Source organism: Ictalurus punctatus, chromosome 24 (assembly GCF_001660625.3).
Source record: "Ictalurus punctatus breed USDA103 chromosome 24, Coco_2.0, whole genome shotgun sequence".
NCBI lineage: Eukaryota > Metazoa > Chordata > Actinopteri > Siluriformes > Ictaluridae > Ictalurus > Ictalurus punctatus.
The window spans coordinates 13,087,408-13,105,368 of NC_030439.2; the positions used below are offsets into that span (position 1 = coordinate 13,087,408).

General features: G+C 40.9%; 1 protein-coding gene across 8 annotated transcripts in view; it reads left to right on the forward strand.

The window, feature by feature from the left end:
• The window catches only part of elmo1 (engulfment and cell motility 1 (ced-12 homolog, C. elegans)), a 91,482-nt gene that overhangs the window by 56,740 nt on the left and 16,781 nt on the right, over positions 1-17,961 (forward strand). For 7 of the 8 annotated variants that reach the window (XM_047150744.2, XM_017454714.3, XM_017454717.3 and 4 more), the window contains one exon: positions 8,663-8,799. In XM_047150744.2, the coding sequence (XP_047006700.1) occupies positions 8,663-8,799 (137 nt within the window). Of the gene's footprint in view, positions 1-8,662; positions 8,800-15,105; positions 15,125-17,961 lie in introns of those variants that run through there. The other variant, XM_053675074.1, reaches the window with a different exon arrangement.

Here is a 17,961-nt window from a genome sequence, read left to right on the forward strand (position 1 = left end):
AATTGCAATTAATTGCAATAATTTCCTGTTAACATAAAATGACACAATAATGAATAGTAACACAAAGGTTTTGTTACTAAATTAGCTGGGTAATTGTGATGAATAATCTAAGATTCAGTATTGAGAAACGTTGTCATTATTTATTATTTTAGCCATTACCATACAGCCTTGTTTTATGGTCTGCTGTGAGCACCAGTACAGTTGAGGTCTAAACCAGTGCTAGTTCTGCTTTAACTTGTACATACAGAGATTAGCACAAGTTTAAAATCCAAGTCCATCCATTTTCCTTAGCCTGGAGCCTGTCCCAGGGAACTCGGCACAAGGCGGGGACACCTTGGAAGGGGTGCCAACCTATCACAGGGCATAACTGCACACCCACTGGAAACACCTATGTATATCTTTGGACTGGGGGAGGAAACCATCGAAGCACGGGGAGAACATACACGCTCTGCCGACACAGGGCGGAGGAGGATTTAAATTGCACTCATTTAAAAAAAATTTTTTAATCTCAATTCTGTTAAGAGATATAGTCTATATTAGGTTTTCTGTAATATACAGTAGACTTCATACACTAAGGTTCAAAATTTATTGTTTTTGTACATTCAAAACTATGTACATTGTTTCTTTTCGAGATAATATTCTTATTATTTTCAACAAAACTGAACTGGAAAAAAGGCTTGGAAAGGTCTGGATTTTTTCTAGATCAAAAGAAAAGAACTGTAATGTATAGTAATGCCATTTTATTTGTGTGTATGTGTGTATTTTGATCGTGTAATGGCATGTGGGCTGGTGTTTGGCAGAGGCTCCTGTGAGCATATGCATCATTTATGAGCTGTCCTGGTGTCCCCACCTCACCTCATCTCTGAGAGCCATTTCACCCTGAAAGATTGATAGTCCTCCATGTTTCTTGAGCGAACGCCTTAATGGAATCCAAAGTGGTCTGCACCACATGATGACTTCTTACTCCTAGGTTTAAAAAGTATATGTAATATTAATCAAGAAGTTGAAAGTGAATGAGGACAGAATACATCTGCTTATTAATTTATGGTTTTCTCAGCTTTTTTGACTTTGGAAAGGGCAATAAGAAGTTTCATCTGATGTTGGGATGTGGCTAAGGAGTGAGAAACGAGGTCAGACTTTTTGGGGCTGGAGTTGCACTCCTTTGAGCCTGTCAAGTCCCTGCTGGCAGTGAGCATGTTCAGACAGCATTAGGAAGACTAATGTCAACAACCGTTATCATCACCTAACTTCTCTAGGATGAGGGTCCTGAGATTTCTCCCACTGAGACATCGTACACTTTCTAGATTGGCATCGTGCTTTGACAAGACTGTGAAAATGCCTCTGGGGCGAAGCGTCCAGGCAGGAAGTCGAGCCAGAGCACTGCTCCATCATCTTTAATTGTTGCCCAGATGTCAAATAAGACGATGTAGTGAGGATATTTCTTGACAGGGTGCTCCCTAAGGCCTTGTTAAGTATAGAGGTATATTTGGTATTGAGCTTATATTCCTGCATCCTCTGTCTGTATCCACTGCACCACACCTTTTCAGTGAATGAGGCTTTCATTAATATATTGTCAAACTGTACTGCACTCGCACTTAGCCATCACGTCTTCACTCCTGCTGTTCTCACTAATAAGAGCATTCACATCTTCAGCTGCTGGAGTAGAGTGGAGACAGGCTGATTTTATCCTTCTGCTATCCTTCTGCACGTAAACATACGTGTGTCAAAACATCAAGCTCGGACTCATTTCAGCATGTTAAATTCATTATTCCACCACAGTGCTGATGGATTCTTGATTCTGATTGGTCAGAAGGTGCTCATTAATTTTAACAGCAGCTATGACAATAGTTCTGGCTGCAAGGTTTATAATAATGCGCTAATAACGTCCTAATGCATTATTATTTCTATTTTAGCAGTTTACACAGGGCCGACGCTTCACTTGAACTGATAAAAAAAACCAACATGTTTTATTGTTGATTATATTTATTCGATATTTGTGGAAGGAGTCTCCAGTGTCAACTTTATGTTGTCTGACACAGAAAAATTTTCAGGATGGCCTAATTGTTTATAGCTATTATAATGCAAGTGCTAACAGGAGCATACGTGTTTTGTGGATATTCCACAACATTAAACGTAACTAGAAATGGATTTTTAAAAAGCAATTGTAAACATAATTATACAGTACATGGATAACAGTGTTGTTCCAAAGTTAAAAAAAAATTACCTTTTGCAAATTGCAGTGATATAAGAGGAATAAAACACTTTAGATCGGGATGTTATTGGAAAATGATCAACTTTGTGCTGGTAATGTGATTCACAACACCCGGTCATTGATTATTTTCCTATAAAGGCATACTCTGTTGTATTCAAGCAACGTTTTCTTCATCACATCCAGTGCTTTGCTTATTCTATAAAATATTTTGCTACAGTGAATTAGAAGACTTGACTCATTTCTCATTTTCTTATCATCTTATCAAAGTTTTTATCACTTTTTATAATAAAAACCTTCAAAATTGTAGAAATGGCACAAAATATACTGGGGTGGTTGTCACGTAATTTGATTCTCTTGAGTAAAATTGAGAAGTGGTCCAGCTGGACGTGGGATAAACAGCTGGAGTGTCCTCTGGTAGGATACTGAGGATATGATGTAAGAGTGTGAGCAGGTCTGTGATAGAGAAGGGCTGTATGAACAGATTGGCCTCTCTGAGCTCTCTCCCTGGTGGATAAAATATTGTCCCTGAAAAGAAAATGACCCTCGTATTTGGCCATGCATTTATCAACCTGTCTTGTAGTGCTATCTTATAAGATGTTGTGTTAAGGCCATTGTTCATGCTGCAATCCAAGGCTAATGCATAATAAATAACGAACAAAAAAACCCTCTAGGCTCCTGATTTACCAAAGGTTTCCATATGTAATAAAGCATGCAAGGCGTGTTTGCATAAATGAATGTGCAATTTGGGGCATTTCTGCAGAGTGCAGTCAGTGCAAATGGATTAATTTAGCACCTACATTGCTGATTTACTAAACCTGAATGTCTGATATGGATGGAAATTGTGTGTGCAAATGAATACAACAAAAAAAACACTACATTTTTCATGTTTATATTGTATTTTGAACAGTTTTTGTCTTCAATTTGGGTACGCAATTATGCAGATGTGCCAAGTTTTAGTTGTAGTTTGAATCTTCTGTTAGTTACCTAGAGATCTTTCTCACCATGGCTATTAAAGAAATATAAAAAAATAAACACGTACGTATTTTTTTTTTATTCTTGTTGTCGCAATTTGACATCCTATAAATCAGGGCCTAGGAACTGAAGGTTCAAAATGCGACACTTTAACAGTATATGATGGACACCAGAGGAACCTTAAGGATGTAGCTTAGACGACTGTTGGGTGCAGGTGATTATTCTTTTCTGGCTTGTCATTGGATGACTGACAGGCCTGCAGGGTTTTTCATTAAGATCAGGTTGGCATCCATCACTATACATTTATCATTCCATCTCATCCCTTGTCTTCAAGGTGACTTGCAATCTTAGTCTCGTGTATTCGCTCCTTGCTTTTGTCACCCTAAATGGTTTGCTCAGATGTTTACTCGCTTATTTAGTAACTTTTTTTTTCTTTTCTTTTTTTTTTTTGGCTGGCCGCATCTGTGGTTCAGCCTGTTCTTTGCTGTGATTGGTGGCCAAATGTCTTCTCTTGCTTCACTTTGGATTAAGTCTGACTTCAGGGCAAGCAACCCACACAGAGCAGAGCTGGCATCCGTCACAAATTACACACAACACTTCAGCAGTGGCGCATTTCCCGTTTTAATAAAAAAGTATTTATCAGCTTGAGAATACAAATTGTAGGAGCTCTAAAGATGAAGAGCGTTTAAGACATTTATTTAGCTGCTCATTCTTAAAAATGTGAAAGAATCATTACAGGCATTTGGAAACTCATGCTCAGTTGCTTAATAGAGGTCTGTTCTGAGAGTTGAGACCAATTAGTCAAGGCTATGTGCTACCACGTGCCAGTTTTATTTCACATTTTGTCCAGATTATTTTTGTTAGCAGTTATATTTTGAATACACTACTAGAACATGCTAGATTTTTCAAAATAACATTCAGCAAAATAAGCGTTTAACAGTTTCATTTCACACAGATTTATATTTTCCTTACACCGTATACTGTGTGCCTTAATTTGTACATGAAATTGGCGGTAACGTTAGCAGTTATCCTTAGTAATCTGTTTCTTAGGCACTGATTTTAGCACTAAAAATGCATATTGTGCATACATTCTACAAGAAAAAACATTGGACGTCTTGACGTTGACTATAGTTGTTATCATTCTCATTTGGTAACCGCTATTGTAACACTAGCTAACTAGCTATCAGAGTTTTGCCAAAGCCATGATACATATTGAGTTAAAATGTTCAGCTCCATCGGACTGGATAAATATAATCCATTTGAAAGCTTTGAATTTTTTTTAATTAAATTTGGTTTTATAAAAATGGTAAGAACCCCATTATGTTCACACCTAAATATTAAAGTATGTACTAGACCTGAACTCAACACTGTTCTATGTACTTGCTCAGCCACCACACCAAACCAAACAAACAAACCACACCAGCCTGATTTGTCACCAGAACATGTTGATGTTTAAGGTCATGTCTGATTTTTTTGGATTTTTTAGGCATGTTATTTGTTTCATTGGAAGATTATTCAGGGTGTGACTACAGACTGATTGTTAAAAAATAGTGATTCTATAATCAAAGATGTTCTCCCAATATTGTGAGTTTAGTATTGTATGGTTTTGTTAATATTGAATGGCAAATAGAACCTTATAATACTAAAGTCACAATATAGTGCTGTGAGAGAGATCCTCAGATTTTCTGGTTCTGCTGCATATGAGTCATCTATTCATTATAAGGTTTCTCTCTTTCCTTGAGAAATTCTATTGAAATGTCACACCGTGTCTTTGCTATAGCATGACGTAACCACCAGGTCATCAGTTTCTTTAAAAAAATAAAAAATCCGGATCACTCTTTCTTTTGCATTCAGCAATCTGGCACTTCTGAAACGGTATCTTGAATGGCATTGCATAGTGTATATGACACTGAGCATTTAGCAAAGCTTGCAAGGAGACATCAGAAGAATCACAAATATGTCCAGGCCTATGCTTTTTTGTGGCTTTTCAGTCTGACACAGATGGAGTGTCCCTGTTACGGTATTCCGTGGGCTTATGATCGTTTATGGCGGGTCAGACGGGTTACTGAGCTGCCAGATTAATGTCACACTTTGCCTGATGAAATCTGAAATGTGAGAAGTAGATGGTATAGTTTTGGGGTTTTTGAGCCGAGGGGTGTCGCTTATTTGCATTGGAGCTTTGTGTTCCACTTTACAGACTAAGTGTACTGTATTTCTTGACAGTCACTACTAACAAAACCAGCTTGATTTGTCGCCAGTACGAGCTGATGTTTGAGGCCATGTCTAATTTATAGGCATCCTCAGTTATTTGTTTCCATTGGGAAATAATGTGAGTTATGATGAAATATTCAGGGTTTTGAATTGTACAACTATTCTTCAGGGAGAAGTTGCCCCAGATAGAGCTATTATAACACTAAATCATTCTGCACTGAGAACACAAAGAAGCATCTGGAAAAAGATCAGATGAGGTTTTTCCAATCTTTTCCAATTGCCCAGTTTAGGTGAACCTGTGTCCACTGTAGCTTCAGATTCCTCTTCTTGGCTGAAAGTTATTTGAGTTAGCGTAACCTTCCTGTCAATGCGAACCCGTCTGGCCATTCTCATTTGACCTGTCTCATCCTCAAGGCATTTCTACATGCGCTACTGCCGCTCACTTGATGTTTTTGCTACCGTTCTGTATAAACTCTAGATATCAGCAGCTTCTGAAATACTCATACCAACCCGTCTGGCACCAACAGCTATGTCACGTTCAAAGTCACTGAGATCACATTGTTTCCCCATTCTGATGTTTGATTTGAATATTAACTGAAGCCCTTGACCTGTATATGTGCTATTGTCACATGATTGGCCAATTGGATAATTGCATGAATGAGCAGGTGTACAGGTGTTCCTATTAAAGTGGCAGGTGAGTGTATAGATAATTAAAAGCGCACGGTCATTCATTAATACATTTAAAAAATTGACATGTTGGCAGGTTACTATAGCATAAGAGGAGTAACACATTTTTTGTTGTGGTGTTAAAAGAAAATAAGCAATTATTCTTTTTTCTGTGGAGCCGAGGATTCTCCTTCCCCTCTCCCAAGAGACTCTTGAATTTGTCTTTTGAAAGTAGAAACTCCTAGATTGAATCAGCCTCTCTGATTCTACTTTTTTAAAAAGGTTAGAATCCTGTGACATGGTTTGTTTGTTTACAAGGCTGCTTTCTAGCACACTGATGGCACTACTGCATGCTATTGGCTGGGGCAGCCACATCTCTTCCAATACGAGCTCCTTGTCACCCTGAAGGCATCATTCATTATGCCGTGAAGTTTCAATTTCTGCAGAGCCAATGCAATTACCTGCCCTCTGTGAGAAGCCCATGCCTGCTGAGTAGCCTCTAGGTCCACTCTTCAAATAGGACCTTGGATTCAAGTTGGTATCATGCCGTGGCATACCTGCAGCGGTCTGGTCCTGTATTAAACACTGGTGCATCCGCTGCAGGGGCTTTGGCTGATCGCAGGCACCATTTCTTTTTCACCTTCAACAGTGCTACTTATGAACACAATAACTGTGTCTCTGGCTTTTGGTCCAAAATTCCTGTCCCCCCCCCTCCCCCCATGCTCCATTTTTAATTTAAAAAGAAGATGAGAGTATAATGCTGAAGACTAAGGTTTCGTTCTGTGCTCCAGCTATTCAAGCTCCTCTCTGCAGGAATGGGTTTAATAAGCATTTATTAAGGAATATGAGAGAAATAATTCTTGGGGTTTTTTTCTGCATACACAAAGCCACTAGTATACACCACTTTTTTTATTTTATTTTTTTTTATTTTAAACAAATTTATTTTGAATATACAAACATCTCGGCGCCTTTCTAATAGGTTGCTGTAACTCCCTATAATGCTGAGCCAGACTGAAGAAGGCAAGAATATCCTTACCCACAAGAGGCATATTTTGAATAAAGAGTATTTGCTGCAGGCTGGCATGGAATACTCTCTGAGAAAATGTGCCCATCAGAGTGCCATTTATAGCCAGGCATGCACATTGTCAAGAAGTGTGTAGGTGTCTTGAGAGCTGAGAACTAAATCCTCTAGGTTGATCCTGAACATGTGATCTTCTTCAGTTTCAGGATGTTTTAGTAAGGTGCAATATCTACATCCAATCTCCAAACCCAGCTATGTGGTGTGTGGATTCATGAGGAAAACATGTGAGCTGGAAATTAGACACTAGTGGAAGCAAAATGATATAGAAATCCCACTTGCACATACCTTTCAAACTTCAACTTAACTGTCTTGTACCGTGTTTCTTAGTCCTGGTCCTTAATTCACCTGATTCAACTTGCTGAAGTTTGATTAAACTGTGTAAGTTAGAGGATGGAAGACACCAAAATATGCAAGTAGGTGGTACTTCAGAAAAGAGGTGTACATTGGGATTTTGATCCCACAGGACCCAACAAAGAGGTCACAGGAGTGGGCAGTTTTTACTTTCATGTAGGCAGTTTGGAACGGGCAGGATTGGTCAAACTTTTTGCAGGCATAGGATAGTTTTGGTCAAACTGTCCACAAGAGGGGAGGGGAGGGGATTGGTAAAACTGTCCGCAAGAGGGGAGGGGATTGGTCAAACTGTTCGCAGGAGGGGAGGGGATTGGTCAAACTGTCCGCAAGAGGGGAGGGGATTGGTCAAACTGTCCGCAAGAGGGGAGGGGATTGGTCAAACTGTCTGCAAGAGGGGAGGGGATTGGTCAAACTGTCTGCAAGAGGGGAGGGGATTGGTCAAACTGTCCGCAGGAGGGGAGGGGATTGGTAAAACTGTCTGCAAGAGGGGACGGGATCGGTCAAACTGGCCGCAGGAGGGGAGGGGATTGGTAAAACTGTCTGCAAGAGGGGACGGGATCGGTCAAACTGGCCGCAGGAGGGGACGGGATCGGTCAAACTGGCCGCAGGAGGGGACGGGATCGGTCAAACTGGCCGCAGGAGGGGACGGGATCGGTCAAACTGGCCGCAGGAGGGGACGGGATCGGTCAAACTGGCCGCAGGAGGGGACGGGATCGGTCAAACTGTCCGTAGGAGGGAACCGGATCGGTCAAACTTTTCGCAGGTAGGGGACGGGATCGGTCAAACTGTCCGCAGGAGGGGACGGGATCGGTCAAACTGTTTGCAGGAGGGGACGGGATCGGTCAAACTGTTTGCAGGAGGGGACGGGATCGGTCAAACTGTTTGCAAGAGGGGACGGGATGGGTCAAACTGTCCGCAAGAGGGGACAGGATTGGTCAAACTGTCTGCAGGAGCACGCGGGACTGATCAAGAGTGTCTGCGGGTGTATTAGGCAAGAGTGTCTGAATAATTATGTAAGACGCTGTATCGTAAAACCATAAATGTGGAAAATTAGGTTTTTGGTAATGAGTTGCAGTTTGTTGATGTGTTATCGGTCCGCTAAACAGATTTCTTTGGTCCGGCCCATTTGACTTGACGATTAACACTTTTTCTGTCCGTTTTCTCCACAGCCAGTGAGAACTGCCATGACTTCCACCCCATGTTCTTCACTAATGACCACTCTTTTGAGGAGTTCTTCTGCATCTGCATCCAGCTGCTCAACAAAACCTGGAAAGAGATGAGAGCCACGTCGGAAGACTTTAACAAAGTAAGGACTGCACTGTGAATAAAGATCTCTCTGGCTGCGTAGATAAAGAGCTCATATTCTGTCTCTCTCTCTCTCTATGTATCCATTTCACTCTTTTGCTCTCTAACTCTAATACACACAATTATTTTTGAGAGATTGAATATTCAGGTGCCATTAGTTAGTTGAAACTTGTAATTAACCATGGATTTCATTTAGGTCCATGTGGATCAGAGCCCAGCCTCTGCCTGGAAGCATGCACGTATGCTACAATGTTATTTGTGTAATTATAGTAATCACGCTGCAAACTTGTCCCTGCAATTGCAATGCAGTAATATCCATAGTGTTCAGAGCTTTATTATTAGAGCTTAGAGCATATGCATAGGCTTGAAAAGTACTTCCATGGAATCGCATCTCTTTTGACATTTATCTTTTTCTGGCTTAAACTACAGCTTGTGAACATGCAGTCTAGGAGTTTCTTCTCGGTGAGGTTTTGTTAAAAATATATTTGATTCTGAGAGATGCTTCCTGATTCATGACAAGGTTCCTAAATAAATAAGACAGTGCTGACATGATGCTGTTTCTGAAGCAGTAGAGGAAAAACCTTCAGTCTTAGATCACAGTGGCTCCTGTAGGCAAAGGCATTAGCTTGAAGAATGTAGTATCGAATTTTCACACTCTGTCACACTGAGGGGGTTGTTAGACCTGCACTCATTAAGAATCACAGCTTGAAGGTGACACTCTAATTGTGAATCAATGCTAATTCAGCAGCCGCTCCCCCTGTTCAGCTAGCAGCAAGAAAAAAATGCTGCCTTTCTATATTTTGGTGCTCATTAAAAGCTGCAGCACCATGGAGGTGGTCTGGCTAAGATGAGTAAAGCAAATGATTTATGAAGAAATTTATGATTTGACTAAGATGTAACTGATGTTTCTAAAGTGGAACATCGTAAAGAGTTCATCTTTAAATTCATCCTGGAAGTTTGTAAAGCCACATTTGCCATATGTAACTGTAATATAAAACACCTTTTAAATACAGCTAACAATTAAAAGGTCGTAGGTTTACAGGGGCATCTGAAAAAATTAGAATATTGTGGAGAAGTAAAAAAAATTCCGTAATTTAAGTCAAAAAGTGGAACTTTCATATATTCCAGATTCATTACACTTAAAGTCAAATATTTCAAGCCTTTTTTTTTTTTTTTTTTTTATTATCTTGATGATTATGGCTTACAGCTCACGGAAATCAAAAGTCCAATATCTCAAAATATTAGAATAAAGAATTTATAATACAGAAATGTTGATCTTCTGAAAAGTATGTTAATTTATGCACTCAATACTTTTGCATGAATTACTGCATCAATGCATCGTGGCATGAAGGCAATCAGCCTGTGGCACTGCTGAGGTGTTTGTTGTGGAAGCCCAGGTTGCTTTGAAAGCGGTCTTCAGCTCGTCTGTATTGTTGGGTCTGGTGTCTCTCAGATTCTCTATGGGGTTCAGGTCAGGCGAGTCAGCTGGCCAGTCAATCACAGTAATGCACATGGTCAGCAAACCAGTTACTAGTAGTTTTGGCACTGTGGGCAGATGCCAAATCCTGCTGGAAAAGGAAATCAGCATCTCCATAAAGCTTGTCAGCAGATGGAAGCATGGAGTGCTCTGAAATCTCCTCTTAGATGCTGCATTGACCCTCGACTTGAGAAAACACAGTGGACCAACACCAGCAGATGACGTGGCACCCCAAATCATCAGTGACTGTGGAAACTTCACACTGGACTTCAAGCAACTTGGATTCTGGGCCTCTCCACTCTTCCTCCAGACTCTGGGACCTTGATTTCCAAATGAAATGCAAAATTTACTTTCATTTGAAAAGAGGACTTTGAACCACTGAGCAACGGTCCAGTTCTTTTTCTCCTTAGCCCAGGTAAGACGCATATGCATAAATTAACACACTTTTCAGAAGGCTGACATTTCTGTATTATAAATTCTTCATTCTAATATTTTGAGATACTGGATTTTTGATTTCCATGAGCTGTAAGCCATAATCAAGATGAAAACAAAAAAGGCTTGAAATATTTAACTTTGTGTAATGAATCTAGAATATATTAATTAAATTAAATGGAATATTTAGAATTAAATGAACTTTTCCATGATATAAAAAAAAAATTCATGACTTAAAAAAATTAATAACTGAAGAAATAAAATTAAAAAACAAAAACAAAAAAACCACTGCCATTTTGACAGCCGGTACCTGATTACATACTGAATTGATGAAGGTTACTTCCATTTCACTACGGCACATAACTATGCAAAAAGCCTGGCATTCAGGGTGTGAGGAAACCACACCCTAGCAAGGTTTTATACATCTGTAGACAGACATACTGTTTTTACCACCTAATTTGTGAAACTGACTCCTTACCTAGCATGATAACTGCAGGAAGATAGCCAAGGCAAGATTAACAAGTAAATAAAAGTACTTCCACATTGTTTCAGTCAAATACGTTTATTTGGAAGTATGCTGCAGAAACAAAAGGGACAAGAAACCACAATTTTATTTGGCTGTTTGCCAGAATTCAGCCACAGTAACATCAAACGGGTTTTCCCAGACCACCACACATTTTCTGTACAGCTCTAGCAATTAAAGTCTAACCTATCTCTATGAACTTGAGCAGAAATATACAAAATCCTGTCTTCCTTCACTGGTCTGTTGGAGGTTGGCATGGCTACATGATAAAGGGGACATAGTCATAACCACGTAGCTTCACTCATGTGCAGAATACGAAGATGAGCCATATCAGTATGTCAAGGGGATGTTTTATTAATGACTCTCGTTTCACGATTGCTCTGTAATTAAATTGCTTTCAGTGTCAATTCTTCAGAGGATGAGGTGGGAGAAGGGTGCCAGGTCAAACATGTTGCTGTCCCACTGTTCTGTTTATTTATGGAGTGCAGATGTGGGGTTGTGGTTAGACTAGGGTTTGGGCTGAATTTCTCCTCCCATGTCTCCTGCCTGTCCCGTTTTATTCCAACGTGCCGTTGATGCTAATTGGGCTAAGGTCATCTGGGTTGTTTTCTTTGAAAATTGCTTTCGTTCACTGTTGAGAAGTAAAAATTAGGCGAGATAGGGATGCACTGATCCCACTTTTAGCCTTTTTGTTACATCAGAATGCTGCATATTGGCGAATATACTATATGACAAAAAATATGTGGACACCTGAGCATCACACCTGTATGTGGGTCTTCACACAGTGTTGGAAGCACACACAGGATGTCTTTTTATGTTATAGCATTGTGATTTCCCTTCATTGGAACTAAGAGGCCCAAGCATGACAGTGCCCTTGTGCATAAAGCATGAAGGCCTATTAAGACAGTTTGCCAAGGATGGAGTGGAAAAACGAGTGGCCTGCACAGAGCCCTGACCTTTGGGATGACCTGTAATGCAGACTGCAAACCAGGCCTTCTTGTCCAACTTCAGTGCCTGACCTCACTAATGCTCTTGTGGCTGAATGGGACACACTCCAAAATCTAGTAGTAAACCTTCCCAGAAGAGTGGAGGTTTCTATAACAGCATATGGGGGTAACTCCATATGAATGCCCATTGTTTTGGAAAGGGATGTTTACCAAGCACATCTGGTTATGATGGTCAGGTGTCCACCTTCTTTTGGCCATATAGTGTTCCTGATACTTATGCAGGGCCTCGTAATAACCCTGCCGACTCATTGCAAGCTTCACTCATTACTCATTACAAACTTCCACCAATGTATTGGTTATTGCTCTTACCGCCACTAATGCAAAAAAAAGGGTCAATTTATGATATTACAGGTAGTTAGGAGACACTCACACACTCACTTATTGTATATTTTAGATTCTGTAATCCTGTGTTTCCATATGAATACATGAAGTCAGTCAAACTGAATGCATAAGGTATCAACCATTTTATAATTACTTCAGTGGCCTGATGAAATCGCTGCTCATATTTAAATATTCATTCTCAATTCTCAGGTTTTGACCTATTTATAATTTTCATTCATTGTTTGACAGTAAGATTTAGTAGAGTCGTAATGCCAATATCAATAAAAACCTGTTGTAGATGACAAGCATATGACCTGTTATGGATAATAATACGGCCATAATACATTATTCATATGCACAGTTTTTAAAATATGACTAAATATTATTTATTGCTTGGGTACCTCAATGGGTATTTCAGTAATATGTTTGAAATATTTAAGCTATTTCCATTTTAGACTGTGAAAAATTAGCAAGGGACAAACAAATTACATTTATTTGCATATCATGATGGAGCATGCTGTTACAGGAGAATAAGCCATGATGTTAGAGGGTGGTGTGATGCTCAAGCATGCCACAAAGTGATTTATTCACACTGATTTGCCAGTAATTGTACTTTACCAGTAATTGTAAAATTTATTAATGTTCAACACACCATACTCTATAACCATTTATACAGGGTGTCCCAAAAGTCTCCATATATACAGTAGTGGATGTTTACCAGCTCCACGTCGGTTGTGCCTTCATCAGTGGATGTTGATGGATGTCCACATCTCGGTTGGTTCGCAACCTTTTCCCAGTATTTTTGCATTTGTTAATAGGTTTGGCAACTGTGTGTGTGTGTGTGTGTGTGTGTGTGTGTGTGTGTGTGTGTGTGTGTGTGTGTGTGTGTGTGTGTGTGTGTGTGATGTTCTTGCCATGTTTCCTGTTAAAGTCCATCGCAACCTTGCGACAGCTTCCCGATCCAGCCATGAGAATCATTTCAATACGTTCTTCTTTTGTCAAAGGCAAAACTCGTGCTCATATATATATGGGCGCACGGTGGCTTAGTGGTTAGCACGTTCACCTCACACCTCCAGGGTCCGGGGTTCGAGTCCCGCCAGGGCCGTGTGTGCGGAGTTTGCGTGTTCTCCCCGTACTGCAGGGGTTTCCTCCGCTTGTCTAAAGTGTCCGTAGTGTATGAATGGTTGTGTGATTTGTGTCTTGCGATGGACTGGCACCCTGTCCAGGGTGTACCCCGCCTTGTGCCCGATGCTCCGTGGGATAGGCTCCAGGTTCCCCGTGACCCTGAAAAGGAGTAAGCGGTAGAAGATGGATATATATATATATATATATATATATATATATATATATATATATATAGACACGTAATCCATACCTTCTGACCAATCAGAATCAAGAACTCAACACTGCTGTGGTATAAAACGCTGCTTTTATTATCAGTGTGAATTGAAAATACAATTGAATCATCAGTTGCAATTGTTTGTCTGACAATTAAGCATCATAATCTAACTCTAGGTATCACCTAAGTTGTAAATAAAATGCGTTTATATTATTACTGATAAATATAATACTGTGCACTGCTCTTCTTTGTTCAGCATGCTATCAGAGTTTTATTGTCTGACCTCCATTTTGTGTTGAGCAGTAAGAGGCCGGTCAGACGTACCTTAAAACCATGATCGTGAGGTGTGTTTATGGATGACTGCACACCCTCAATCTGATGAACCCTTACATGCACATGCATCTTGTATTTATATGCACACCATACACCCTCTGTTACCCCTCCCCCAATCTATCTCTCTCGCTCCATGGGTTTGCCTGTCACATTGAGTAAATGGTAAAGTGTGTGTGTGTGTGAGAGAGAGAGAGAGAGAGAGAGAGGGGTGGGGGGGGATGCTGAAGAGAGAGAGAACCCAGACTGATGCTCCTGGGGCAAAAATCTGACTGGCAACAATTCGCCTGTTTCCATAGCAACCGCATTCTAATTACTCCTACTCCAGCTCCTCTAGGATGAGATGGAATGCCTATTGTGTGTGAAAGAGAGCGGGAGCAGGAGACGGAGTGTTTGCTCACGTACAGTTCCCCTTCTCCTCCTCCCTCCCTCCTGTCCGTGACGTATGCATCTACGGCACCTGAGTGGAATCTGCCGCCTGGATGCATCAGAGCGTAGTAGTGATGTAGCAGCTCTGTTTAAGCTAGCTGCCTTGCTCCTAATCCCCCTCCCGCTGAGAAGCCCATGTGACTTCCTCGCCCGGACTGCCATTGGTCTGATCCATGCCACGTCTGCCCAATTGGGTTGAAAGGCTGGGATGGACATAAGCGAAGCTGCTGGGTGATGCTCTCGCTCTTTAGAGAGCTGATGCTGTGGAGAGGAGCAAGCAGGTTTCTGCATGCCCTTGTCTCCGGCTAACTCGGAGGTTCCATCAGCAGCACGCCCACCCAGTGCCATCCATCAGGCACCTCATAGATCTTGATTTTTTCTCATCCAAAGTGTTTGCTTCACTGTTTGACTGCTTGTGAGCTGTGCCAGCGTGGAGCCGGCTCCCAAATATGGAGGTGACGCCGACATGTGAGTATAACACTCACTCGCGCCGATACAGACACGGCACTAGCGATTAACTGCTATTAGACACAGCTGGTGGAGAACAAGATTGAAAGCGAATAGTAGGAATAAGAGGGCTCTAGGACATGGACAGATGGGACAGGCTGAGGCTGTGGCTCATGTACAGGTCGGCTGCAGGCTTTGTAAGAGGTTGCCAGAGTAATCGGGTTAGAGGCAGATTTTGGCTTGTGATTAAATATCCCTCGATCTAGAGCAGACGATCGCACTGATCTGTACCCTCTCACCCTCACCACACTGGTATTATGAATGAACTCATTACTTGTGTCCGTGTGGCTCCTTTTCTCAACCACTCCACTCGGTGTGCATTGATCTGTCTGCTTTTTATTATTAACATATGAGATCTTGCAATGCACATCTGTTCTATATTAGTATTTTCAGCTTTTAAGATAAGAACATGTATTTGTTATCATTTATGTAGTTTTAGGCTATAGTAATAGCTCTTGAAATAGAGTTAATCCTATTTTGTATTTGCTCGTTGTTTTGGCTGAGCTGAAACATCCAGCCTGGTTGAGTATCCAGATGATTGGTTTCTGTGGATAATCTAAAAAGAAAAGCAGAGCAGTGTTTCTAAAGACTGGACTGTGAGTATACGCATGGATGTGGTACATGATTTCTGGCAGCAGATTTGCTCCGTCACCACCTGAATGGGATTGACAACACTGCTGTGGCATGCAGGGTTTATCAGAGACAGTAATTAGTGCAATCATGTAGATCATGTGTATGTAATGTGTAAATCACAGCAGGTCTTGTACAGTAGTGCCCTGTGTAGTTCTCTTCTCTCTTTCTGATTTGTTTTAGTCTGCCTTTGATTGTTTCTTTTCCGTTCTTTCTACCTTTCTGCATTTCTAAATGTTTAAATTACTTTCTAAATTTTCTCTACATTTTTCCTTTCTCTCCCTTCCTTCCTTTCTTAAAGTCTTTTATTTCTAAATTTCTTCCTTCCTTCCTTCCTTCCCTTATTTTTATTTAGTACCCTCCTCTCTGGTAGGCTATTTATACCCTCGTGGTTTCCTCACTGTGATGAGGCTTGTGAAGTTGTTTCCATCGTTGTGTGTGTGTGTGTGTGTGTGTGTGTGTGTGTGTGTGTGTGTGTGTGAGTGTGTCTCACACTATCAGCGCTGTAGCTCCAGCATCATGCCAGACCTCGATCCACTGAAACAGCCTTGGCCAGGGATATAAAGCTTCTATATTTAGTCAAAAGGCATGCATGGCCTCTGCCTTTTTTCCCTTTCTTTCTTTCTTTCTTTGGGTATAAGTGATGTTGAATTACTCAGCTCTGGGACGGAAATGCATTTTTAAGCTCAATGCTGAGGCCTTCAGGTGCCTTGTGTTAGTGACTCATTGCATAAATCCACATTTGTATGTGACAGAGCTGGAGCACTTTGCATTACTAAACACTCAGCAGCTTTTCCTAAAAGGCTCAGATAAATTTATAACCAGGGTTGTCTGAGGGGAGGGGGCTGGGGGGGATGCAAAAAGAAAATCTGTCATGCCGTTTTGTTTCCTTCATGTGTAATGTGTGTATGTTTTTGTATTCGAGGCCACCACAATATTTCACTGCCATGTATCAAAAATATAAAGGTGTTCTGTCACCTGGGGTGCAGTTGGTGTTCTAGTTCATCCCAAAAGTATTCAGTGGGGCTGAGGTCAGGGCTCTGCGCAGGACACTCGAGTTCTTCTACATCAATCTTGGCAAACCATGTCTTCATGGTGCTCACTTTGTGCACAGGGGCACTGTCATGCAGTTTTGGGCCTCTTAGTTCCAGTGAAGGGAAATTGGAACAGTAATGGAAGAGCATACAAAAACCTCCTATACAATTGTGTGCTTCCAATTTTGTATCAACATTTTGGGGAAGAACCACGTATGGGTATGATAGTCAGGTGTCCACAAACCTTTGGTCATATAGTGTAGACCTAAGAGATGTAGGGAAAATATGCAATCCAAATTTGACCACACAGTAGTTGTGTCACATCATCACATTTAATATTCTAGCTCCATGAGAAGCCTGTATGATTCCACTTTTTTCCCCCAAGCAATTCATTCTAGGTGGATCTAAGAGAATTTTTCACAACAAGCTAAACAGGGCAGTAGTAATTCTTATAGAAAAATTGAGAGGGAGAAAGAAAGGGGAAATATAAGAAGAGACTTGACTGGGAGCCTTGAGAACCAGTTAAGAGCAGGCGAGCAGTGTGTGATGGCGTCCCTCATGGCTCCCAGTCCCTCAATGATCTTCATAAATCATTCTAGCAAATAATCTAAAGTATGGTTACCCTCTTTATCACAGTACATAGCTACATGTGCACATTTTGCTGTTAGTTTGTGGAGTTGTGGTAAGAGTTTGGGAGGTCATGGATGTGCAGTGAAGCCTGCTGAGCATGCAAATGTGTTTTCTGCTTCACCTGCTCCCCTCACTACTAATAGCCTGCCACTACACAGTGCACACACAGCAAGCTTTTCAACCCACCTGTTAAGACCTTATATACAGTACAGTACATGCTCAGCTGTTTCAAATCCATATAAAATAGGACAGTGCTGATTGGTTCTAAGGTGTTGGTTAATGTTCTGTAACAGTAACTCTGAGAGTAGTGTCAACTGCCAGTCAAATAACAGGGTTATATTAGTGTGCTCGTTCTAATGTTCTCGTTAACGTTTCTATAGTAACAGCAAAGACTAACAGTAAAGATAAAAAAGAACAAAGCAAAATGTATAAGCACAGAGTTCGTGAAGCTTTATTGAACATTTATGGACGGAGTCAGCACTTTCTAACAGTCAGAGTTCAACC